Source organism: Falco biarmicus, chromosome 7 (genome assembly GCF_023638135.1).
Source record: "Falco biarmicus isolate bFalBia1 chromosome 7, bFalBia1.pri, whole genome shotgun sequence".
Taxonomy (NCBI): domain Eukaryota; kingdom Metazoa; phylum Chordata; class Aves; order Falconiformes; family Falconidae; genus Falco; species Falco biarmicus.
This window is the reverse complement of record NC_079294.1, coordinates 68,009,494-68,036,769: the sequence shown is the minus strand read 5'-3', so window position 1 is coordinate 68,036,769 and position 27,276 is coordinate 68,009,494. Positions and strand designations below refer to the sequence as shown.

Below are 27,276 nucleotides of genomic sequence, written 5' to 3'. Positions count from 1 at the left end.
CTGTCACACCCCACGTGGGGGTTCCAGCACCGCACTGAGCATCAAGTGCTGGTGTACCAGTTGTACAGAACAGAACCTCTGCGGTCTGGCTTCCCTCTGACAGCCCACAGACACCCACTGCGCCAGGTATGAACATACTGAATGGCGACCGCCTCGAGCCCCATCTCACACTGTCATTTTACACACACAATCTTGTACCTCTGGGAATGGGGGATGTTGCACGGCTGTGGAAAAAGACACAAAAGGGTGTGTAATGCAGCAATGACTTTGGACTAAGGCTTTGGTGAAGTTTTCCAGTTCTAAAAAAAGGCTTTGGCAAGTTACATGATAATATATTTATTAAGAGAACCCATTGCTAAACATCCGAGAGAATAAAACAATAGAGAATCTTCATACACTTTAGACACCAAACACAGTTGTCATGAAACTTTAGGTTAAAAGAAAGCAAACTGCCTGGATCTTTGTCTCGATTCCGTAGGACACTTCCAAGAACTAACTTTTAAAAATCAATTAGAAAGACATACATCACTAAATCCAAGTATGATGATATGTTTTAAAAATAAATATAGAAATATGAACAAGTCTACAATTAGAATATTGCCCTGTACATTCCAAGAAATGCAGAGCTCTTTTCTTCTTTACTTAGAAAGAGAGATCTCTAACAACAGCAAAACTGGAACCATTTAGGCCTAACTTTCAGATACAGTTTGGCAGCAGCAGAAGCATGCTCGACAGATACAGTTTTAGAGCATCCCTAACCCTTTCTGCGTAGGAGATCAGGTAAGCATGATTGAAGTACCAACGATTTACAAAGAATCTCGATAAAGTTCAAACAAGCTGGGGGTAAACACCCCCAGTGATATTTTCATTAAGAAAGAATATCCATAATCACTTAAAATCAGCAAGCACTGTAACTTAAACATCTTACATTTTTGGTCAGTAAACGCAGGTAATCCAATACAATACCAATTAGTTTATGACAAAATTTAAAACCATTTGGCACATGCTATAAAGACATTCTTCCTTAAGAGGTGAAATACATGTTTGAACAGGTACAAGCTGAGGAAATAGGACCAAAATAGCATTGTTGTTAACAGATGTACAGTACAGGATTTGCTCTTCCATATTCAGACTCCAGCAGCATGCGTGGGTGTACTCGGTTGGTTAAGGCCTATGGTTGAACAAAGCCACCCCGCAAAATCCACCTCCTCCGCTTCAGATCTCTTAATGAAAGCGTGAATCTGAGCAGAGGAGAACAACAGTATTAGTCAAGCACTCAATCTGTTAAATAATTATGTGGAAGAACATGAAATACAGTAAGTCCAGTTCACTTTCGGTATTCAAGCCAGCTATAACATCTGGCAAACCACATGAAGTGCCCAGTAGAGCTTTTCTGCAGGATTCCAGCAATAACATAACGTAACAGCATAAGAAATGTACACATCGCAAAGTATTCCAGAGGAATACTGCCTACACAGTGCCTATTGCAGAATACTCACACCGCAGTATGCGATAAGGATGTGACTCAGCCACCTAAGGTAATACTCTGGAAAATGTTTGCCTGTGCACAGAAAGGCTTTTTGTCATACAAGTCTGATTGCATTTTGCACCCATATTGTACAGCAGGGTCAGGGCAGGGCAAACTTGATTTTCTGCAGTAAAACTTAAGCCTTAGCATTACACTTAAGGCTGTGAAAAGATCCACTGAAACAGATAAGGTCATTTCATGCAGAAAAGATGCAGGATTTGTTTGTGTCTAGTAGTTCTAAAGATTTTGCAAGACAAAGCTGATGAGAAAAAGGCAAATAGCATTTCACAATGGATAATAAAAATGTATTTAACTAGTCCATAAGGTATGGCGAATTTTCTTCTTCCATCCTCCTAGAAGTAGTAATCTATATACTTTATTATTGGCTAATAAACTCAAGAAAGAATTATTTTGCTAATTAATTTAACAGCATTAGGTCATATACTCACTGTAATTACCAAATGGCAGACTCCAACCCACCACTTTTCATCTCCTTGACAGCCCCTGTTCTAGGAGTGTGTGGAAGCCTGCAGCCCCTCCTCAAACGGTTTGAGCTGCTTGTGTCAATGACCACAAATGACACCAGGCCATATGCTCCGATCCTGATCTCAGGTCAGCTGAGGAACCCACCCTGCATGCAAGAGTGCTCTTAGTTCAAGTTATGAGCTTTCACTTACCATCAGCTGCTTCAAATCAGCTCTCTCAGCAGGATTTTTAATTAAACTGGGAAAACAGAAAGTGTTACACAAGTTACACGCTATTATCTTTCAAAGTTGTCTCATGCTGGTGTACTGCCCTGTCCTGAAGCAGCTACCACTCTAGATAAAAGCAGCAGGTAACGTAGTGCCTCGCACACACGGATTGGGGTCTGTACGCAGTCCCCCCCTGTAGGTTTCACAGGTATGGCTAGAGGTATGAAATCCTGAGTTGTCCAGTACTGGTCGGTGGGGCAGGAAGGAAGGTCTACAACAAACTGCAGAGATCCAATTCCTATTTAAACAAAAATCAACCATATGAACTACTTTACTCCTCAAGTTTCTTTTACTCAAGTCTTCTCAAGCTCAGTATCAAGCACAGATATTGTGTAACTGTTATTCCTTTTGGAAACAGTAAATACACATACATAGCTTTTAATATATAAACTAACATTTCAAACTGCAATGAACTGCCTCCCTCAGCACTGGATAAACTGGTTCAGTGCTGGTACCACTGAAGTACAACTGGAAAAGTACACAGATGGGAGAACGACTGCTGTGATAAAGATGTTAGTTCAGGGAAGGACTGGGAAAGAACACACATCTGGATCCTGTAAGACTTCTGCATCATATGGGACAGTCGCTGCAAAGGTTAACCTTAGAAGTAAGGATTCTGCTTTAGAAATGTGCTGTATGATCAGGGTCCCCAAGTACTACGGGGCCTTCAATACTGAGGAAGTACTCCAAATTGCACAGAAGCAGACATTGCATCTTAAAAAAAGCGGAACATCTCTCAGCTTTGGGATTCTCTTTGGATGTATATGCTGTCAAGCTGGTGCCTGTAAAATGAGCTTTAGTCACATCAACAGTCACAGAAAGAGGATTATGCTAATTGAAATGACTTTCCATTTGCCATGGCCTACAAGCAGGGACTCCCACTGATTGATATTGATAAAGTAATGCAGCAGGGCTGATCCCAAATGTGCCCTTCACAACTTAGCCATAGAGAAAATACTCACCATTTGTTAACAAAATCTTGAAATTCAGAGCCAAACACACCATTGGGCAGTTTTGGAGGTGGCTAAAAATAAATTAAAAAAAAAAAAAAAACACAACACACAGCAGTCATTCAGCATAACTAATACATGATGATGCACAACCTACCCAGAGATCTACCAATAATATGTCCTACATCTGGGTAAAGCTGCGAAGCCCTACGCTACCCAGGCCGCCTTTTAAAGCTGAGCTCTGAAACAGAAGTCAGGCAGGCTTCAGCCTCCATACTTACGAATAAAGGACATGCTGTCACAGGATTTATAAAAGTAAAGATGCTGAGTTTATTACTGACTAATTTGGGTTATTAGTCTCACAGCTGGTGGAGTTTAGGTGTTTCAGTAACAAATCAGACCAGAGCTAGTTTCTACGGTTTTTGTTGGGTTTTGTATGTGGTGGGGTTTTTTTCCATAAACACACCTGAACAGGGTTAACAGCCTTGAGCTGTCATTAAAGAAGGCTCAGAGCAGCTGGCAGTGATTAGCACTGTTATTCTCTTTGCTACTAATCTCAGGTTTGGGATCGGGAAGATGCCCTGCACATCATTAGCTTCATAATCCTTTTGATCTAAATATGCTGTCCCAGGGAATGAGTTTGTTCAGGTTCTGAATTGAAAAATAATTCTGATGAAGACAGGAAAGATACTGTGTAGAACTGTGTATTACTGTCTTCTGCTCCATGACATTTGCTATATGGTCAAGGGTTAACTTTTCATGCTTACACCATGGGTCCTGCAAGCACTTACACACCGGTTACTTGTATGTACAGAGTTGAGATGTGGCCTGCTTTCCGTTACCCCTGCGGTACAGGCTTTGTTGGATGCAGCAGTTCATGCTGAATATTGCTTGCCCTACAGTAAAGGCTACAGAAGATAATCGTGCCAAATTCTCAACTATCACAGCTTTTCATCTTAAACTGCCCCCCCCAGGGACGCTCCAAACACGGGACCATAATATTTTAAGTAATCCAATGCTAACTCTATTAAATATATATCAAAACAGGTTTGTAATGTGAGAGGAGAATTGTGCAAGGAAATGAAGCAATTTATCAGTACATGTACAGTAGCATAAGCAACATTATTTGCAGTGACCTGCACACCAACTGTGCTTTTTAACTAGGTGCATCAGACTTTATAATTCATTCACCTGGAACAATGTTATCCAGCTGTTACAAACCACAGCTAACATAAGCATGCTTCCCCCTGCCCCCGCAAAGGACAGAAGCAGGGAAGTCACATCAATTTCAGTAGCACTTGTGAAAATACTGGAAACAGACTGGTATTTTAGAATTGATAGTCTTTGTTAACTAGCCTTGCAGCTTAACTATTTGAAAAATACAGTATTATCACTTAGGCTGTTCATAAGACTAAAACAAGTTAAAAAAAAAGTTTTGTATATGCTTGACCATACTGTTTGCTATTGAGTTGCCTAACAGGTTGCATGATGCAGGCTGGACAAATGCATATAAACCTACTTAACTGACGCAGAACAATGAACTAGATTTTTCCTGGATGTAATTTAAAATCAAGCCAACACAAATAACAAGGATGTCTCTCTCACACTGCAGCAATAAAAAGAGCAGAAGACCTGGCTTATCCTAACACTAACCCCATAGCCCCTCAATTCTGGGATACTTAAAAATATACAATTGTATTAGTACAAGTGCAAATCACCAATTACCTCATTGACGATGTAATCAAGAAGTTCAAAGATTGCCATTGGGGGTCTGCTGTCTGGTCCATAGGCTAAGAAGAAATTGTAGAAGTGAAAAAATACAGCGTTACTCTCCTTCCATGGTAGGGGTGTTTTAGGAAGCTAAGTCAGATACTCACTCTATTCCTACATGGCATCCAGTAAATTTACAGGGGAAAAAAGGAACAGCAACAGGGAAAGACTTTAATGCAAGACGACATCGTTTCCAGGTCTGATCCAAACCATAACCTTCACTAGGAATCATCCTACTGTACTTTGATCAGCACTGCATCTTAAGAGACATGAACCATTACAATAGACTGGGATCTTAATGGTGCTCGCGAACACTCAGTTATTAACTAAAGGATCTCTGGTCCTTGACTGTCAGGTACCTCCTCATAGTGAGACTGAGCCAGGTGCCCAATACAATCCTGATTTTTTTCTTTTTTAAAGTTTAAAGCCACACTGCAGACCAGTACTGGGTAAGGAAGACCTTTAACCTGACAAAGGAGGGTACTGGAAAAGAGTTGTTGTAACTTACAGCTCACTGGTCGACCAGGAGTTCTTTGCCTGGGCGAGGTCTCTGTGACTGGAGAATCTCCCTCCACTGGGCAGCCAAACATTAACTCAAGCTCCTTCGAGTCAGGAGGAGGAATCGGGTATCTGCCAATAGCCATTTCTACCAGTGACAACCCCATACTCCATATATCCGATTGCACTGAATAATGAGTTCCCTGTAGTCTTTCCGGCTACAAAATAATAATATAAAACAAATGGGAGGAGAGACAGTATTGTAACAAGAAAGCAAAAGACTGCATTCGGCAACAGCCTAGATAAAATGAAGGATGAAACCCCAAATTGTTAGCGTAACATTCCAGTGACTTATTGATCTTTTTCTTTAAAATATATCATCTGGAGTTCCAAAAGTTCCACAAACACTGCATACCACCACTGCAAATTACTTTGAGACTTTTTAAAACTGATGCTATTATGTTGATGTTTTATTTCTTTAGCATAATATCTAAATGTTACAACTATTAATGATGGGATAATTAAAAAGCAAAAAAGCAAAACTAGTATGGGCAACTAAAGATTCACCTGGTTTCTCTGAGAAGCTGTTCTTGGTTTTCTGCTGTGGGAAGGAGAGGGAAAGTAACTTTATTGATTTTATATGGGTCTAAAAGTGACCCAGTACTCTAGTAATAATCTTGTGGTTTGTGACACTTTCCAGCCAATACCGTTCGCATAGCTCCCTATAGCAGAAATGCATCGATGCAAGGACTATTATATGCATGCATACTGCCATTTTAGATCCATAAACAAGTAATTTCTAAACAAACTGTTGAGCTCTATAATCCAGCAAAATAATAATGAAACATAACATACAAATTGAATGATAAAGCATTATGTAGGGCACAGACCTTTCCTGGAGGTATAATTATTGAAAAATATATGTACCAGATAGGAAGATAAACATGTGTTCTGCCAGCTTAATCGCTTGCACATTCTGGCCTGACAAACAAAAAGGCAACAGGCTTAAATTTTTTTCTCAGAAAAAAAACCAAAACTGAAAAGGAACAAACAAATTCTAGATAGATAATAAGCACATGCTGATGTAAGTATCACTAAAACTTATGCAGGTAAGAGACAGCTAGAAGTATATTCTGTATCCTCTTTAGGAGACTTGAACACTGGAAAGATATTCAGGTATGGGTTTGGTTTTTTTTTTGGTCAGCTGAATCATGATTAAAACCATATGTGGATATTCCAATCACATTGTTCCACAGATACTCAGTTTTGGTCAACACAACCATTTTCTGTTTCTGCCTAAAATATAACACATAAGATTAGTCCTTAACTAACTCCTTTGGCTTAGTTTTTGCTCTTGCTTTATCAGTCCTACACTGAGTACTGAATGGTTTCTGCAATACATTTTTTAATACATCAATCTACATCATCCTTGAATCTGTTCTAAGGCTTCTCAAAGAAAACACTAACTTTGCTTTTCTGTTCTCTTTTAAAAGATCAAGCTCATATTTTACCAAAATGATGGAGATTCTTGCCAAACTATATGTGTACATGTATGTAATTTGAAACTTGCAGAACGTAAGAATACAGCATTACTGTAAAGCCTCTTCCCTCTGCCATAATGGGTGATAGTGTTGTTACATTAATTTTTTAACAATTACCGAGATTATATTTGAGCTTTCTTCAGTGTCCCACCTCAACTAGTTCCAAAGCCATCTGGATAAACTACACAATTGCTGAACAATGGATAAAGATACCCAAAACCAAAGACACACAATACATTTTCATAAATATAAGTGTAAAGGAAGAAGTGAGTGGATGAGAAAAAGCAGAACACACACACAGAGTACTAGTTACACAAAAATATTTTAAATCTAGAAAACACGTTCAAGTTAAATGTTGATTGTACACACCTTCAGATGGTAGCACAGGATGTTGTTCGGCACGTAACAATCCTATAGCTGTTATTTGAAAAAAAATGCTAAGGGACATACTACAAGAACAGGTATTTGAGACACTATCAAAAAGAATAAAGTCTCCATCGTGGCTTGGTCTGTGACATATGATGACAGAGAGCAAAACTAAATCTCAGTCTGTAAAAACAATGAATTGAAAATGGAAGGTAGAAAGCACTTTGCTCTCATTCCTTCTACTAGAAGAAAAAGGGAAAGCCAGCTGGATGTCAAGGGCCTAAAAGAGATGGAGCTGTGATTTTTTTGCTAAATAACAGCAGCCCCTAGATGTATGTGGGAACATAAGCCACAGTTTTACTTCAAGTATCTCACCAATATTAAATGACAAAAAGAAGAGATGTTGAAATGTAGGTCCCATGCTGAGCAGAAGCAGCATTATTATGCTTTTCTCCTTTAAAGTTTAAGCCCACACGGTTTCAATCAGAGCAGAACCTCTGAACACTCTGATTGCACAAGTTAATTGGCTGTATGCTGAACAAGGCGTGCAGTTTAGAATAAGAGACCTGTTATTCCATTAACTCTGACTTTCACATAATGCGTAGTTCACCTGAGGAGCAAGTTTCAAGGTATTCCTCCTATACAGGAATAAAGAACACCCTGTAAACAGTCTCAGATTAGCTGCTGTGGCCTTGTCCACACTAGCCACTCCCATGCTTTCTCTTCTTGCTGCAGCTGTGTTGGATCCCAGGGAGAGACACAACAGGATCGCTAGTGAGGCAGCAGCTTGCCTACGTAAGTGACTGCAGCAAAATGCTGAAGTGGAAGGAGAACCACACTTCACAAGGAAAGCAAGCTAAAAATACTTGGCTTTTTTGCAGACACATGTACACAAACCCCAAATGCATTAACCGATTTGATTCTGCAGTGTAGACACAACTGCATCTCTCTCGTAATGTTATAAAATATTCCACACGTTGCTTGTCTTTTCTTTCAACGGTTCCTTACCCCCACGCACAATCTGATATGACACTGGAATATTCCTGGAATGCCGGAAGCACTTGACTATGACAGCAGTAGTAACGGCAATAGTTGGTTTCTTGTTTGATTACTGGAAATGTGATAACTCTACCATAATGTATAGTAAACTCAAAGCTATAAAATCTGTACTTACAGACATGTAGGAGCGTGTGCCAACAAACGAGTTTGCCATAGAATCTATCAGTTGTCCACTGACACCAAAATCACAAAGCTTGATTTCACCTCTAGAGTTTACCAAAATGTTAGATGGTTTAACATCTGGAAAAAAATGAATGGATGATATATATTTATAATAGAAAAAATGGGAAGTTTGACAATGAAAGTAACATAAAAGGTGAGAATTACCATGTGTCTCCCTTTGTTTCCCTTCTAACTACGGCACAATTCTATCCCTTCTCTGGGAATACTCAGAGAAGAGATTTGGTTCCCTACCCAGGTCCATTTCACAGGCTCTCTATTTAACTACAGATAAATAAAAATAAATTTATTAAGTTAAAAGTGCAAAAAGCCTGTTAGTTTTAAGTTTTGATTTCATCCTGTTTCTTGGCTTTCAAATATTATGGCTTGGGCATCTACACCCTCTTTGCAGTGACTAACATTTGAGATAAATCTGAAAGCGTATGTCAGCATAACTCCTCTTTAATGATGTTCTTTTGCCTAGAAATGATCAGTAAAGAGGCCCTACACATTTATTTTTAAAAGGTCAATGAACTACAGCAGCCACATAATCAGCCCTAACTTAGTCTTCATATATATATACAAAGCATAAATCATCCTTTAGCAAAACATTGAGTGTGTGTTCTTGCTGTCCTGGGTTTTGCTTGTTTGCGTTTTTTTGGGGTTGTTGGGGTTTGAGAGTTTTTTTGGGGGGTGGGGGCAGTGAGTGATCTTGGTTTTGTTTGTTTGTTGTTGTTTAAAGCTCTGAAAAAATAATCATCTTATTATTGAAATTCTGCAGTTAATATACTTAGAGATTTTTACCTGTGATAGAACCCCCTCATGATTTTGAATTCATCACTTTTTCTAAATGGAAATTTAAGAAGGGTCACTGGTAGCTAAGCAACTAATAACAGCTCTTTGTGAATGCAAAGGTACAGAGAACAGTTGTTTAGTATTTCTTTTATAGCTGGAAGAAGTTTGGGGTTCTTTTAAATACAGCTTGTGGCTTAGCTGGTCATTACCAATGCATTATTGAGATAATTAATCAACAGCTCACATTTGCAAATTAATGCTACAGAAAAAAGGATACTATAAATCGGTTTTGAAGAAAGGTCAGTTCAGCCTATTAGAATTTCACTTTAGACTCTGCTGTTTGAGAGCAGAGCCAGAAGTCTGTAGCCTGTAGCGTATTTTCATTTGCTTTTTAGTTTTTAATACTTCATTTCAGCAGCTGAGGAGCTGACCTTAGTTTGTGATGTCAACAGGATGTCCCTGGAAAGATGATACTAATGTGACTCCTCATCACTGGAAAAAGATCTCCATGCAGAAAGCTATGCCTCACTGAACAAGATCCGTGGAGATTGGAAACAAAGACAAAACTGTATTTCAGCTGTTCCTCCCCCAGCCCCCTTTTAAAGAACAAAACAAAGCTGGACTGAAGTTACCTACTTTGAGAAACTGCAGCTGCATTTTCTGGTTCCTGACATCACCTCTCTAGGTAACTGAAACTGCCCAGGCACACTGGAAACAGGGGTTTTTCGTGATTATCTGTTCATATACAAGGTCTTCGAGTCTACAGCTTGTCCACTTCGCTTGGAGCAATCATCAGCCCACAGAAAATCCACACAGTGATCTAACACAAACGACTCCCTGGCCCTTAACGCTGAAGAATTCATGCCTGCGTACATCTTCTACCACAAAGAAAATCCTAGCTGCTTTTGCAAGCGGAATCTCACGGAGGGGTAAGAATATGGGCACATATTTTACACATACCCTTAACTGCCCATCCCTAGGAAAGTAACTGGCTTACAAACACTGCTCTGCTCAACAGACTTCCCTCCTGTGCGAGCAGCAGAGGTACTGGGCAGTCTGTGGAGCTGTTTACTAGGCAGGAAACAGAACGTTACGTACTGGTTAACTCAAAATAGGTCCTCAGTGAAGGGATGTTTTGGAGGCCTTCTGAGCATGCAGCTGAACCTTCTGCAAGTTTTGACTACTTGTAGAGACTTCATGACAAGTACAGTTCACAACAAAAAGGAAGAATCCAGTCCAGAAGTTTGATTTCCCAGTTTAAAATCTTAGCGGGGGCTGGGGGGGTGTGTGTGGGGGGAAGCCAAAACCAGAAAACAAGCAGATGGTGCAGTGAAGCAGTCAGCAGGGATTAGAGATTCCCAGCTACACAGGAACCTGCGCCTGAAGTTCTGTGTAAAAGCAAGGTGGAAAGAATGAGGTTTGCAAAACACACTGGAAGCACTGCACAGCCTGAACAAATTATTAGATACGGCCTCTAGATTTGTACTGCTTATCTATGCACATCTACTAGTTCTCAACTGAGAACAAAGACATAAATCTTTGCTTATCTCTACAGCTCATGAATACTTCAAGTTCACAATTAAATGGCAAAAAAATAAGGTTAGCATTCCACTGTCAGTGAACCAAACGACATTTCTCTTTATAAGCATCTTATGTACTCTAGAATCCACCTGGTCTTTTGAAGATTTAACTTTTACCTTCAGTGTTTCTACAGCTGATAATCCCACACTGTACCTTTCTTACAATAGCACAGCAAATCATGACTCCTTACTGGAGTTTTATATAAACTTGCCTTTCCCTCTCCATTTTCAGTTTCCTCTCAAGGTGCCCACTGCAATCAGAGCGTGATGTTTAGAAGGCTGCTGTCTTTCCACACCTCTAAATGTAGCACATTATGCAACTCCAGAGTGTCTGAGCACTTAAGCAGTTCCTCTGGAAACCAGGGATTTTTATTACCAAATGGAATAGGGATGCCAAGGCATCCTTCAAAACGTATGCTGTAACTTGCAAGAAACTGACAAATCTAGAAAGGAAAACCAAGTGTGCCAGGTAAGTATTTAAGTGTTAAGTAAAGTGAAAGGACATTTCATGTATCATCCCAGACAACCCAGAAACACGAGCAGTGTAATTCTAGAGAAGTCCTTAGCCGGTCCAGAGGGATGGATACATGACCCTAAAAAGGGAGCTAATTAATACAAAGAAGTTCCCAGGATTTACAGGATGCCCTGTAATCTCTGTAAGAGGCACGCCTCCTCTGCTGAGCCCTGCTCGCCCCCACAGGCACAAACCTAGCTCATTCTGAAAGAAAGGTGGCCCTGGACTTCATCGTAACACCATCAGGAAGAATTTCTTTTTGTACAAAAGTTACTGGCTAGCCAGACACTTGAGAACATATTTGTCTTGCAGCACATTATCGGAATCTTCCAACCAATTTCAATTCCCCTAAACCAGGATCTCCTAAGAATACTCCAGGAATTAACACACTAGAACAGACCACTGACAGCATCCCTGCTGCAGGGTACCTCCTGCCCTGGAGTTGCAGGCTGCAGCTGGAATTCAGAAACCTTACAAAGCGCTTCCTGTGCGAGACTAGGATTTCCAGAGGAAATCCCACTCCAGACTGTGCACGAAACCAACTAAAATCATGTTCTGATTAACTTTGAGGAGTTTTATTCAACCAGAGACAAAATACAGCAAAAAAGTTTGTGTCTTAACTTGCAGGACTATACTTTATAATTAGTTACAGGACATTTCTTTCCTTATTTAGTGCCTTCTGGTATTAACCACAAAGGTAAATAGGACCAAAGTAGCAGCATTTTCAATGACTTTCCCCGATACAAATATCTTTCACAGAATATGTAAAAATATCTACCACAGTCATGCTCCTTGCCCCTTCCTTTTCTATGCTTGCTTTGTATCCCACCAGTTTGTTTTCCAGAAGTTTTGCAATTTCTATCATGTCTTTTCTGGGAGGACCAAAACAAAGCGTGGCGGTCCAGATGAGCTAATGGTCTGTAAAACCACCGTATTTTCCATTCCTTCCTTAAAAAGCCCTAATGACTCCTTCCTTGAGCTGTCCAATGACAAGTAATGACATCAACTACACCAACATACAGAACTTCACAACTCTCTATTCAAAGAGGATACTCAATCTCTGATCTTAAAAAATAGTACTTTGATGAAGTTGCATAGCCTAAGAAAATTAGGTTGTCTTAAACTGCTCTGCGTGCACTTAGCCTATTGAACAGTTCATTGCAACACTAAGAGCTAGAGAAACAAAGCATTACCTGAAGCTCCTGACAACTTGATTTAAACTGATTTTTCTTCCCCAGGTTTATATACAGTGCAAAAAAAGCAGCGACACGAACACTTCAGTTAAAATCTACATTAATGGGTGAGACTAGTCCAGGAACCAAAAACCAAGATGGGTACCTATGTGTTTCAAAGTAGGGATCCCATACACAGATTCCTGCCCCTGCGCAAGTCTTATATTTTGTAGCATTACATTGCATCAAAAAAAAATAATCCCCAACCAAAAATATTGAGAATGGTGTGTTTATTTACTGGGTAGGCAACACAGCTGTTTTCATGCTAAACAGTTCCTTTTTTAAATAAAAGCATATAAACTCAACATTTTGCATCTTACTGTTAGAAGATGTTTTACAGCACCATACTTCTACTTTTCCTGGTAATCTCAAAGGCCAGGTCAGTATTACAAGCTTGCTGGTATTGCCATATCACACACAAGTAACAAAATATAGTAATGGAATAAATTCCTCCCTGAAAATGAGTTACCACGAGCCTTGCTCTCTTTACACCCGAGAAATTTTTTTGGCCTTATGTTGCTATGCACTTATGTTTAGTGAGGACATAATTCGTTTTTAAGTCTCCCACACTCAACACAACACAACCCCAAAAAACCTTTATTAAACCAAGCTCACCAACTGCACACATTTTTCCCCAGCAACAGGATGAGGGGGAACAAAGAGTACATGTTAGATGTTGGTCACACTATGTCAGTGCAGTGCTAGATAATCACCGAGGGCAAACTATAGGGGCTAAAGAAAGTAAACCACAGAAATCTGATTATTATAGCTGTGTCACCACAGTGACGCTGACCCGGTTATACCAGGACAAATGTGCTTGTACTAGTACTATTTATTTCAGCTGGGATTCAAGAAAGAGACAGTCTGGAAAAGCGTTGACTTTGCCAAAAAAAGCTTCACTTACACTACAAGGGTTTTCCTAGTGTAACATATTGCTGTTCTTGTACTACAGACCTGGCTCCATTTTGGCTTCACTAGGCAGCATCCTTAACCCAAGGCCACCTGACTTCAAGAGCTCTTAACACATCAGAAATTTAAAAAAAGCCTAAGTAAAATTATAGCATAGGAAGCTTTTTTTCTTTTTTATTACAAAAAGGCCAAGCATCTAATATACACTGACTTCTCTGTTATTTGGTATCTACAATGGTATTCTTGTATTTTGAAACCACATTTAACGTGCAGGCATGCATTATCTAAGCATGTTCTGACAATGCTAAACCCTACTGGCACCATTTCACTCTACATACTTTTCATGTATTACATTTTTTCCACTTGCCAATCCGTCCTTAATCATGAGTACCACACAACAGTACAGCCAGTAAACAGCTGAGCATCAGCCAACCTCCAGGAGAGAGCTGCACACAGCAGGAGAGCATCTCGCTCAAATCTGATGTGCTAGAAGCTGAATCACTGCCCTCCTCAAACATAAGTTGCAACAGTCTAGTGTGACAGCTTACACATGAGGTCCAGCCTACATATGGGAGGTCTATGAATAACACACAAAGGGCAGCCTGTAACACAGAAGCCAGCAAATTTGGCTCCATGTGTCAAGAGACATAAATGTTGTTCTGACTGGTTTTCCTTTTAGCTGCTAGCACCAGCCATGACCAATTTCCAAAACATCATTTTAGCTCCCACTTTATCAGACAACACATATTTCAATGTCAGCTTCTGCAAAAAGTATAAAAGTCACGTATTCCTGATGTTGTCAGAGCATACAGCATGAAAGCTGAGCTGAAAAAATGAGAATCACAACTTTTACATGAAACTACACGCTGCAGGACACTTTCAATCCAGTAACATTGGAAGCAACATAGAAGAGGAACCTTTGTTGGTCCATGCAGTTAAAGTATAATCTCTGATGCTGCAAATACTGTGAGTTAAGCTGCACCTAAACAAGATCAGGAGAACTTTATTTTGGATTTATCAGATTTACACGCTGTAGAACTGGAAAAAAATTTGCTGTCTCAGCAGCCAGCTGAATAACAACGCAAAAATGCCAAGTGACCAACATGGGAACAAACCACTGCTATGGCTGAATTGAGAACTACAGAATACAACAGTAACTCTTCCAGTACGCCCTAAACCAATATTACCTCCTTTCCTAAGAGTCTCCTTTATGCAAAGACAAATGACTTCACAACTACCACCAGATATCTTCACAGCCTACTCCAGCCTCCTTTCTCTGGAAAAGAGCTATATTTGATGGTTTAAAAAAAATAAAACAGGACAGAAACATGTAATAAATACAGTCTACTTCAGTCTAAGGTGATCCTACAACAGATTGTATAAGCTAGGATTGCCAATTACTCTTTTTGGTCTGCCCAACAGATGTAAACTCAGACACATATTAGTGTCTGATGAAGATATTTTTATCATATGAAGATTGATCTCATATGGTACAAAACTCACCGAACAGTTGGCATGGTTTATACACATTGCACGATCACCGCAATGAATAGTGCCATTCAAACAGAAACCATGAAACTCTCCGTCTCCAGCCTTCAACTTACACTCATGTCAGGAATAATATAACTTATTACTTTACCATATCAAGTGTCATCTTTGTTTGATGGAACATGCAACAAATTAATGAAAGCTGGATTTTAAAAAGGATGACTACGCTGAAAATAAGGTAGTGCATTTATTTTACGGTAAACTAACTAAAGACTGCAGGAGTATAGCAGCAACACTCATTTTACATAGCTTCAGCATGTTTTTAAAATCATTTAAGTATAAAAAGAGATACAATTCTGCATGACAGATGTCTATAAATAGCATGTCAATGTAAGACAGCTGGTAGAAAGACTGACTTTCTTTTAAAAGTTTTAATGGCAATAGTAAGTGTTGAACTGACAAATTCATTTTAGGCCAGAGGTTTTAACTTTGAATATTTCCAAAGATTGTTGTTGCCATCCTTATTAGATCTGTACTACCAAAAAACTAGCAGTTGTGATGAAGAAATAGATACAGTGGGACAATGCTTTTTAAATATACTTTTCTTCGTGAAGAGTTAATTATGCCACTACAAAACCCCATCTATAGGTATCTTAACTGCCTTTGGCTTCTCTGTCTCAACTCAGTACAGGAATGGAAGCTACATGAAGAGCTTACCTCCATACATGTTGCCTCATTTCAAGTGCTCTTTAAGAAAGATACCCACAACTGTACTACACAGAGTATGCCCTCCCTGCAGCTACACTCGGCAATAGTTAACTTGGACCTAGTGCCATTGCTGCAGGTAGAAATGTTTGAGAGCTTCTCCAGTGCATACTATTGTCCACGACTGCAGCCTGTTTCTGCACCTGTCTGTGTTTACCTAGAAGTTTACCATGTACTTTTTTGTGTGGAAAAAACATTCTTCTCTTCCCAGAAAACGCAGGAAGGCTTATTTGGTAATTAAGGGAAATAGAGACTGAATCACTCTGGTCCTTCAACATATTCCTATCCTGACTGCAGAGGAAGTACCTCTTTCTGGTCTCAAGTTAAGATTGCCAGCTCTAGTGCATGCTGCCAAACCAGCCAAGTCACTCTGCCAGCAAGCAAACTGGCAAAAAAAAAAAAAAAAATATAATCCCAGATAAACCACAGTAAGATAGCAGAAGTTGAAGATACATGATAGTCATAGTAAGAAATTCAGACATTGCTTACACCCAAGAAAAACCCTCTGAACCAAAGCCATATTGAGCCATAAAGAACCAACCACAGAAAAAGCATGTATTGTAACTTGAATAAAAATTATATTCAAGAAAAGTTACAATGTAAAATTTTATCTCACCTCTGTGCATTATTTTATGCTTTTCTCTCAGATACGTGAGTCCTTTTATTACCTAAAGACAAATAAAAAAATTAATTTATGAAGCAGAAGACATAATTGCATGCTTTGTCTATAGAAGAATTCCAGCTGAATGCAACAGGACAGAAATCCCCAAATGTAATCATTGCAAATCAGTATGTTGTTTTAATCTGTACATCTAGCTCAGACTAGAAAAAGATAGTCAAGCAACATCTTGCTGGAAGTTTTGCATACAGAGTTTGTTGCACAATAGATATGAAGAGATAACCATGTAATTAAAATTTTAATGAAGTGCTAATTCTGTTCTTATCCAGAAGGATCAGCCGATACAAAAGCAGAAAATCAAAGCAAACACAATAGAATGTGTTACACATTCCAATGCCCTGATCTACCAAATGACATGTTACAAAGACTGACTTTTTTAAAAGCAAGTGACGTACTTAATCCGGTAATATTTCTCTCTCCCACATCCTTCAGTCCTGAAGTGGCAGCTTCCTGGATCTGGCATTACCACACAAAGACACACGTACCCGCTCCCAGCCTTCAAGAGCTACAAACACACTTACCGCAATGCTAACTTTGCCCAGTATCTGCTCTGGAATTCTTCCAGCCTTTTTCAGTACTTGATCCAAGGATCCACCATCCTAATAATAAATGTTTGAATAGTCAAGCTTTAATCAAATTACTCTCAAACATTTTAGACAGGACTGAAGCTTCAATTTGGTGAGGTAAAAAGCATTGATTTTCATGTTTAACATTGTTATGGTGCGTATCTGAAAAAATAAGTCACTTCAACAGGAAATAGTCAGGTTTATGTTTATTTTAAACAAACATTTAGCCAGTAACAACATCCTCTCAAATAAACACTTCACACAATGATCTTTCATACTAGCATTTCCATGGTTTGGAACTTGTTAAGGAAGTACTGTCCACAAATAGCTGTCAACCAAGCATGAAGAATCTTACAACTGTCTGTAACTTTAGGTCCACTGCAATAACATACAAGTTTTTTTCTTGTCACAGCCATGCCATGACACACTCTCCCCATCCAAAAGTCAGAATTGATAGATTTTATGATCCTGATTACAGGGATGAAAACTGGAAAAAACAAGAGTTCTCCTCCTGAATGTAACATGTGCTAGTGGCACCCCATGATCATCATTAAACCTGGATCCCTGTTCCCCTCATCTCCCAGATGAGATCCCACACAGAGAAAGTTGGCCTCTTCGCTCTGCATATCGGGCCGACTGTCAGCTTCCAAGGATGGAGGGTTGATTTGGCATGGCTCTCAGAGCCAAAATAGGAAGATACATTTTTCAAGTTTAACAATCTTGCTGATCTTATTAGACTAAATAAATAAATGCAGGCACACACACCCCCAAAGTCAAATACACTCCATTGTTGCCAAGAGCTTTTGAGAAGGAAAACTGTAAAAAATGCTATTTATTTTTAGCAACTAATCCAACAATAGGCTTGTGCATAATTCTAGAAAATCTAGAACAGAGAATGTACAAAGAAGAAATTAGAAAATTATCTCTCAAATTAAAAAAAAAAATCCACAACAGTATCCTGTTGTCTGGATCAGCATTTGATACCTCCTAGTACTCAAAGACAAAAATCCAACTAGAGAAAAGTAACTGTCTTCTACTTTAACCTAGCTTTTGGAAGTTTTCATCATCATCTGTACATGTAGAGCAAAAAGCTAGAATGCCAAGTTTTATTATTTGAGGACTGAAGTATAAAACCCTTAAGAGAAGGAAAGTATGTAAATACTTATTTGATCATGTATTTTTGTAAAAAACACACCCACATACACTGTACTCGATTAAAAATACACCAACAGAAAAAAGTCTATATAAAACACTTACATAACTAGTCTGTATTTCTGGACAGCTTTCTCAGCAGAGACCCCAGTATATTAACAAAGATTTCATGCAGAGAAACACACCATTATTTCCCACCCCCCTCCTTGAGGACTAGCTCCAGTCCTGGAAGAGGCCGAATACAATTCGACTGCCCAGTGCTGGCTGCAACCTTCAGTGTCCTTTGGAAGGAGACTCCAAACCTTTTGCCCGTTAAATACCTGCTGCTAAGCAAAGTTATGCACTGCTTTTGAATTTATATAGCTAAAAATATAAAACGCTCAAATCTTCAAGTTCCAAGCTTTTTCCACCTCCAACTTTTTGTTCATATTCATACTTATGTTTTGTAACTCACTGCTAAAAATAAGAATTTTGACTGACAGTAATTGAAAGATAGGTACAAAAAAAGACCATGGAGATTCTCATCTAATCTTTTATCCAAAAGGAGACCAAAAACTTCCACATAATCACCTGCATTAAGCTAACAGCTTAACGGCTTAATTAAGACTACAGTTTAAATAATCCACCTTCTCTTTATATTTCATACCTTACTGATCAACTGTTCTATGTGTAAAATCTTGTATCCAGTCCAACCTACATCAGATTCAGCACTGAAACACCAGACTTCATACTGCCTTCTCTTCAGCCTAAGAGATGTCTATTGTCAGATGTATCATTCCCTGCTTAGCAACTTCCAAAACCCAATTGCTCCTGTTAATTTTTCATTGACAAATTGAGATTCTTTAGGCCTTTTATTTCAACATGTAATTATATGCCACCATCACCTCTCTTTTGGCATGCATTAACATATGCGCTCTTTTAGCAATTGCAGAGGTGCACACCTGGGACATTTAATAGTGTATTCTGAAGCAATGCTCAGGCATTTTTAACATTTATTTTCCTATTTTTCACTATTCTTTTCAGTTCTGAGAAACTAACTTCTGTATAATTCCCAATAGTCATTTGTATTTTGGGGTATGCACACCTTCTATTCGGCTAGCACATGCTTAAAAACTGGATCATGATCACTCGTTTCTAGGCAACCATCGATTTCTTCTAAAAATTTCCGTTAGAGAAGACCAGAGAAGCATTAAAACAATCACATGTACTTTCCAGAAAAAATAAGGTTTCTCTCCAAAGAAACATTTTTTTTCAGGGAAAAAAATAGAAAATGTCTTCAGCCTTGCTGTATTTCATATTGTTAAAAACATCCTCTACTAAGCAAATGAGGCAAAAAGTCTGACTGACCTTTAATTACAGAAAATTTACTTTTAGTGTTTGGCTCCATATGGTTAGAGAAAGGCAAACAGAAGTCGAGAAGTACGTGTACTTTTCTATTAAAATGAAACACAGTTAAAAATATTGTTGCTATATTAAAAAGTTGTGTAAGATCCTTCTGGACTTGTTCACTTCCTGTGCACTATTCTTTGTTTGCATTTTCCACAAAATTTGAAAAAAGGAGACAAAATATATGGATTCATCTAAATAAGAATAAACTACATTCTTATTATAATAACTACTAAGGACTATACAGCTGTAGTATCAGAGTGATTTTGTTCACTCTGCATAAAAACAAAACTAACCCCAAATCAGAACAAGTGTCTAAGCAGCAGAACTGGGTAAAATTTTTAAATAAAACAAAAGAAAAAGGGCCACGGATAAAGGAGAAGCAATTGGGAGGCTACATTTGTACAGCTTTGACTTCTGCAGAAGAACAGATACTGGAGAAGGGGATAAAACAGACTACCAATCCCAACCTCGGATTTGCAAAGTAAATCCAGAACACAGTATTTCATTCTTTATTCATGCAGGAAGGTCTACCTTGTTAACTTCAGTCCTGTTGAACTCAGGTTTTGCATTAATGGGCTGTTACTAGCTGCAAGCTAAGACAGATTTATATGTACTTACCATATGTTCCATGCAAATGCTGATTTCTCCATCACTGTAAAAAGCTCCATAAAAGCCCACTATGTATGGAGAGTTGCACTCATGTAGAACTTGCAGCTCACGAATGATCTGGTTTCGAATAGCCGGCTTGATCTCTAGATGAATTAACTGTAAAATAAACCACTATTATTTTCTGAAGTGGCAAAGTGCCATTCAGAAGGAACAGGTTGTTCAGAGAGGTTTTCAATACATAGCTGGATAAGGCCTTGAGCAGCCTGCTCTGATCTCACGACTGCTTTGAGAAGGTCAGATGCATGACCTCCTGAGGACCCTTTCAACAAGAATTATTCTGACTTCATTATAAAATAATCCTTGTTTTCTTAGTGGCAAAAGGAAAAGAAAACACTACAATACAGCATAAAGAAGGTTGAAACATCAGCACCCATGAAAAGGTGGGATTTCTACCTCTTCTTTTCCCAAAAGGCTTCTTTACTAGTAACTTCTTGTTCCAGCACATTTTCTTCACTTCTGTTTTTCATGGGTAGTTCAGAAACTGAAGTTCTTTATGTTCAAGAAAAGCCATGAATAAATGTCTAAAGGAAATGTGTCAAAGACATACTGACTCAGAAGCAGCTGCTGAAAACTAATTGCATAGGTGTTTGTAAAGCCTTAGTAGAAGGAATGAGCTGAACCTTGAATTAAACACTCTGCAAACTGAATCTAAAGGGGAAACTAAATACTTTGTTCTACTAGACTGTTTCTCATACAATACAAGTGTATTTCTTTTGTGAAAGGGAAGACTAACAGACATTATGGAAATCAGATTTTAGTCAATATATGAAAGAAAAATTGCAGTTCAAACACCTCAGTTGCATCAAATATTAATGAACTGGGGCAACACTTCCTGTTAAGCACACAGTAGGTGGAAAAAAAAAATCAATTAAATTGAGTTAGTTGAAGAAAACCTCAGTGATTTGCGTATTTTTTTTAAATTCTCACACCTCAAAAATGGGCATTTTTCTATGCTTCTCTTCAAACTGTCAGTGTACTGAGCATGGTTTATTCTTAAAACTAGTACATGCACATTTGCCTTTAGTTTTGCTGAAGATAACCGTGTCTTCTTAAGAGATACCTGAACTCTTTCAACTTCTGAATTTACAAACACAGAAGTATAACAATGCAATCTGGGATTTGAGCACAACCTGTGTTTTATCCTTCTGAAAGGCTGGGTGAACCACAGTAACCTGCCTGCCACCTCACCCGCTGCAGTACAATGACATACGTGCTGGCACACTGCCTTGAAGTGCCACCTGGGCAATGAGTTTTGCTTCCGGAAGGAAGAGGTATGAGGTGTCCTAATGAAAATAATCAGCCAGTATCAGAGATGCATGTTCCCTTACTATACTTGGTTCTGAGGGATATTCAGAGAAAGCAAAAGCTCCTCACAAACAAAATGAGAATTAAAACATCAAGCTATTTCAGTTAAAAAAAAATAAATCTCAGCTCTCTTACAAACTAGGTCACAACCACTATTAGTTGTAAAGCATAAAGCTGAATCATTGCAAAATAATCTCACCAGAAGGGCAAGCACCTTTTTGTACAGAAGCCACCAGCACCCCATGATGAAACTATAGAACAGGAGATGTCACTGTACTCCAATGCATTCCCTCATTCTCAGTTTTTTTGAGTTTTCTTTTTCCAGTATCATCTAGAGGCCCTTTTCTGGTCTACAGCGGTGAAGGAAGATCTTAGGACAGGTGATATCTTTTCCATTCCTCTAAACTTATGGCCCAGAATACAAGGTATTATCCCTTTTCTCTAATTTATACCTTTCAGCAAGTTTTTAGGCCTTCTACTCACTATAGAATCTACAACATTTTCTTTCAAAGACATACACTCACCTGAAAAGATAGTATTGTCAAAATGGAAAAAAAAAGGGGTGGTGGTGGAATGAATGCCTATGCTTTAATTACTGACACATGGAACAATTTCTGAAAATCTGGGAAGTTTAGCATAAGCAAATGCAACCTTTCCTACTTTTTGAAACGCAACTTTTGTGAAAGTTTGCATTAGTAATGTTCTTGTATTAACACCACTTACTTCTCTAAATAAAGTCACTGTATTTCATTGAAGACAGCCTCCTTTATAAGAGTAACCCCTACATTCCTATTTTTAGGCACTCACCTTTCTTGCCATTATGAGACCAGAAGGCTTGTGAGATACTTTGAAGACCACACCACCATTTCCTGCTCCCAGCTCACTGATCTTCTCGAAGTCATCATCCTTCAGCTCTCCAACTTTTTGTTTCTGGGTAAGGAAAGCTTCAAGGCGCTTTCGTTGCTGTTCGTCCAACTCCAGTTCTTCCAGCTTCTTCTGAAGCGCTTCCAAATTTGTCCTGTACAACACAGAAAGAACAGCTCTGTTACTAAGCTGTTTGAGCGTACCCAGCAGTGTTGCAAGAGAAAGAGCAACAGAATACTGGGGTCAGATTAAATCCACATGTTTGCACCTATATATATCTAGAAGGATCCAACATGCACAGTCATCCCCATGAGACATATTATTGGAATTCTGATTTAAGTAAACAGTATTTTATTCAGATGAAAAATGGCAAATACGAACAGATGATACCCAGTTTCCCCATCTTTGAGGTTCTGTCCCAATTCACGCATGTTAAGTTTCACTACCTATGGGAGTGGTTTAATGACTCAGCACTTATGATCAGAGATCTCATGAATCACAGCACATCACTATTTTTAGTTTCGCATTTTCAAGAATAATGTTGTAATTTCCTACAGAGTTTGTCTAAATGTTTTATCTACTGATTTTCATATAACTGTGTAACTAATAATCCATTCAGAAGCTTCTCACTTACGTAGGACAAAGTTAGCAACCACAGCCAAACAAACATGTATTAAAAAAATACAGCCACTAGAAACACAGACGTTTCTGTGGGGTTTTGTCATTGTCATTGGGGGTGGTGTTTTTTTTTTTTGTTTTGGTTTTTCTGTCTTTTTGTGAGGGTGCAGGGTGGGGCGTTGGTTGTTCGAGGGTTTTTTGGTTTAACTGGGGAGAAGCAACAGCCCAAAGGCTTTAAGCTTCCTTTTTCTTTTCTTTTCGGACACATCTACTAGAAACCTAGGTTTAATATTATTAGGAAATACAAAACAGAAACACAAAACTTTCCACAGTAGTTAAATTTGGGATTCCAGGCAGAGGTTCAGTTTCCCAGGAAGAGGTTTGTTTTTTTTTTTTAATAACTAAACTTCAGATCCTATGGAAACAATTCCAATAATGTAACAGCTTAAAAGCTCATTTAAAATTTTCCTGCTTTCAGCTGCAACAGTAAGTTGCTGCAAGAGTAAATATTTAAACAGCAAATAGCTGTTCTGCTTAGCAAAACTTAATGCAATGTTCCTACGGAGTAACAGTGTTGCTAGGATGAAAAACTTGAGGAACAGAAACTACTTCTTCAGAGCCTAAATCACTTTCCAGTATCAAAAAAAACTCTCAACGTCAATAATAAAAAAAACCCACCCTACTTCTATTCATCACTTCATAAAATGCCCACTTTCAAAACACGCTGTACAAGAGATCTCCCCTGAAAGCCCCATAAAGTGCCAGTCAGTTGAGAAGATACAAGGTTGATGCTCCAAGAAGCAATGACAGATAAGCCCCAGACTCAAGAGGAAGACAAAATTAGAGGATGAAACCCTCAACTCATTTATTAGACAGCCTGCACTGCCAGGCAGGATAACAAACTTGGTCTGACTGTATGTAGGGTTTAAACAATGCAAACAGAAATAATATAAATATTGACAGCTTTTTCTTACTACACAATCACTATGAAAGTTCAAGTGATGATGTACTCCTACTTCATTTATCAGTTTAAATATTAGACAGGATGCAATTGCTAAGCTAACTTAGGAAGTTATAAAGTTTAGAAGAGCTAAATAGAGGAAACAGAATGACACCTGATGGAAAGGGGAGTTCTGTTCAGTCTGTTATTTTGATGTTTTAACAGTCCAAGCGTAAAGATTACCAGGCAACATGTGTGAGCGATTTTCACAAACACTCACCCTGGGCAATATAATTTGGCAACGCTGTTCAAAACCAGAGCAGTCTTACATAGTAAATTTTTATGTACTTATTCTACTGTAGTTATACTACTGTAACTATCTTAGTATAAAAATCATTGCATTCTGGTGCAGATAGTCCATTTTCAGACTCTCCTGCAAAGAGAAACATACTCTTATTTCTGTCCTTGTACCATGCTTTATACCAGTATGATTACACTGGAATATAATCATACAACAAATATCCTAGAGTATCCACAATGGCAAGTTTCCTTGTGTAGATAAGCACAGCTTATAACAACATTTAAGTTAATCTGACTTACAGACTCCCTTTTAAGGAGAAGCCATTAAGAGAAAGACAGTTTTGAAATCTGATTTCTAAAATGCAAAACAAAGCAGATTAATCACTGGATTCTTTTTTCCCCCCTCAAATGTGCCCAGTAAAAACAAATAAATCCTAGCCTGAAGTCAAAGTAACATGTGTCTTTTCTAGGACACAGCTGAACTAGCTCTTCTTACACTCTGATTGCAAGATAAAAATTGGAGCAAAGTTAAGCACCCCTTACTTTCCTGCAATAAACTCTGGAACAACAAACGCCCGCCACAAACTCTGTCTTTTACCTTAGATTACTGTCGTGAAAAGACAGAACTCATATTTTTCAAAGAAGATAGGCTGGCAAACTCTGCCAGTACAGCACTCTGATACACTCCCCACGCCAGACTGCCTGCGGTCAGCAAGGAGGGGAAGTGCTCTAGTGCATGACTTGCAAGGCCAGGAACGCACCGCCGGCTTGCTCAGGTGGTTCGCTCCTGTAGTGGGCTTGAACAGAAAGCTTTCTACACACACTTGACAGATACATAAATTCAGTGTTTTTCTCTTGAGCACAGTATGTTAAACTGATTAGGGAGTACAGATTATTTTTCTTTATTCTATAAAACCATACACAACTAGCAGAAATGGGTAACAGATTCCTGGAATTTTTAGGGCCACTACCAAGACAGTATCCTTCAATTATTTCTCTGTATTAGGAGCAAAGCAACTTCATAGTTCACATTACTCAAAAATAAACTCTCTCAATAGTACCGTTTACCTGCTTTTACCCTGTGCTTATACGAAAATCATCACTGCCCAGAACATATGGCCTGCAAAACATAATCAATGAGGCAGTTTTATTGGATGTGACTTTTGCAGAGATAAACCTACTATTCTGTATCACTGCTTTAAAGGAGTCATGACCACGTAGAAAAGAGCTCAGCATCTACTACCTGGACCTCTTTCAAAAGAAGCCAAGCCAATTCAGGCTATACAGCAGATTTTGAAGGAACATCCAAATAATTCAAGAAAACTGTGGCTGTGAAGTTAAGTTAAATATCTCTGAAATACAAATATATGAAGCTCCTAAATGTACTATTTCAATATTAAATGCCCTTTTGATATATAGGGCCACATTTTCAGAGAAACTCAGCAAGCAACACCTTCAGCTCTCTCAAGTTTGCATATGGAATTAATGCCAAAATGGAACAAAACTCTCCCCTCCCCCCCAAAAAAATCTACCTTTACAGAAAATTTCAGTTTCCTTTGAAAAATTTGGTCCAGTAAGTCACAGCAAAAAATTATCTTTATGTGCAAGTTTTGAGAAGGTGCTTGCTGTCGTTTTTGGGATTGCTGAAGAAGGTAGGGCTACTCATTTGGAAAAATAAAGAAACTGGAGACACAGAAACAGGATGCAACACGCTTTTCTTGGTCTGTTTTGAAGAAAAAAACCCAAAAAGCCACTATTCAGTTTTTCCTCTGAAGCAGAAGGGGTTTTCTAGGTTTAGACACACCACAGAGATGCTTGAGCACCTGCCTTAGACCAGACAAAATGTTAGTGTGATGAAACAAAACACTCGATCATGCTGACGCTTTAGTAACAAAAAAATTTGCTAGGATAGCATTTATCACATCTACGTTAGTCTACATACATCTGTAAAAAGCTTTTTCTTTCCTCCCCTCAATAAACTTGGCATCCCCTTGCTTGAAAGTATAAATTATTATTGGGGTCCTTGCTCAAACACTAGTCAGAAGATTCCAAAGAGTGTCACAGATGGAAAAGTATTTCTCCCATGAATCTCAGTACCTCACATTTCTCCATCTAGAATGTGGCCACCAGCAAACATCACCAGAATGTTCTAAGATCATACAGTAAAACCTTCATTAGTTGCAGTGATGTGCAAGACAATGACAGCAATGAAGTTCTCAGATCTCACTTGAATTTTTCACAGCCAATTCTCTAACTGTAAATTAATCTGAAGACTTTTTGTGAAAGTATTAACCCAATAAATGCATTGTCAGAATTACTATTCAGAATGTAAGTAACATCTCCAGTTAGTTTTATGATAATTGAATGACAGACAGCAGGATAGATTTAATTTTTTTTCATTCTGATCCTTTGCTTGAAGCACTAAATTTTAATCAACTTAAAATGTGAATAGTTAAAACAAAAGAATAATTGTATCATCAAAACTGGTGGTGGTAATTACTCTCAATATTTCTAGGAGGCAGGACTTCAGTAGTTTTTGTTTTGAACTCAAACCACCATAAGAATACTATCCCTTGACCAATAACTATGACTTATCTGGACCCTCACCACATAAAAACATCACAGCCAAGATGCAGTGCAAAGCACATACAGGAATAGGTGGATAAGTAAATTACTGCACACCAAGTTTTACAACTGAAACTAAATCAACACATATGAAATACCGAAGAGGGAAAGCTTAAGTCAGTTCATCACTAGACCACCATAAAAACGTTAAGGAAGCTTTGGCAGCTAAAAGTAGCAGCACGCGAGTGTGCTCATGTCTGCCTCCAAAAGGAGCACTAGTAGTTAATCTTATATAAAACTTTTATTTGGAGACAAAGATTCCT

General features: G+C 38.5%; 1 protein-coding gene across 1 annotated transcript in view; it reads right to left on the bottom strand.

Moving 5' to 3' along the window:
• Positions 1-320: 320 nt before the first annotated feature.
• Positions 321-27,276, bottom strand: part of MAP2K1 (mitogen-activated protein kinase kinase 1) — a 40,135-nt gene continuing 13,179 nt past the window's right edge. The window contains exons 2-11 of the mRNA XM_056347712.1: positions 22,474-22,684; positions 20,311-20,457; positions 17,107-17,184; positions 16,523-16,574; positions 8,580-8,704; positions 5,509-5,716; positions 4,956-5,020; positions 3,243-3,304; positions 2,206-2,251; positions 321-1,241 (exon numbers count right to left, since the gene is read on the bottom strand). Coding sequence (XP_056203687.1) covers positions 1,128-1,241; positions 2,206-2,251; positions 3,243-3,304; positions 4,956-5,020; positions 5,509-5,716; positions 8,580-8,704; positions 16,523-16,574; positions 17,107-17,184; positions 20,311-20,457; positions 22,474-22,684 — 1,108 coding nt within the window. The 3' untranslated portion in view covers positions 321-1,127. The remainder of the gene's footprint in view (positions 1,242-2,205; positions 2,252-3,242; positions 3,305-4,955; positions 5,021-5,508; positions 5,717-8,579; positions 8,705-16,522; positions 16,575-17,106; positions 17,185-20,310; positions 20,458-22,473; positions 22,685-27,276) is intronic.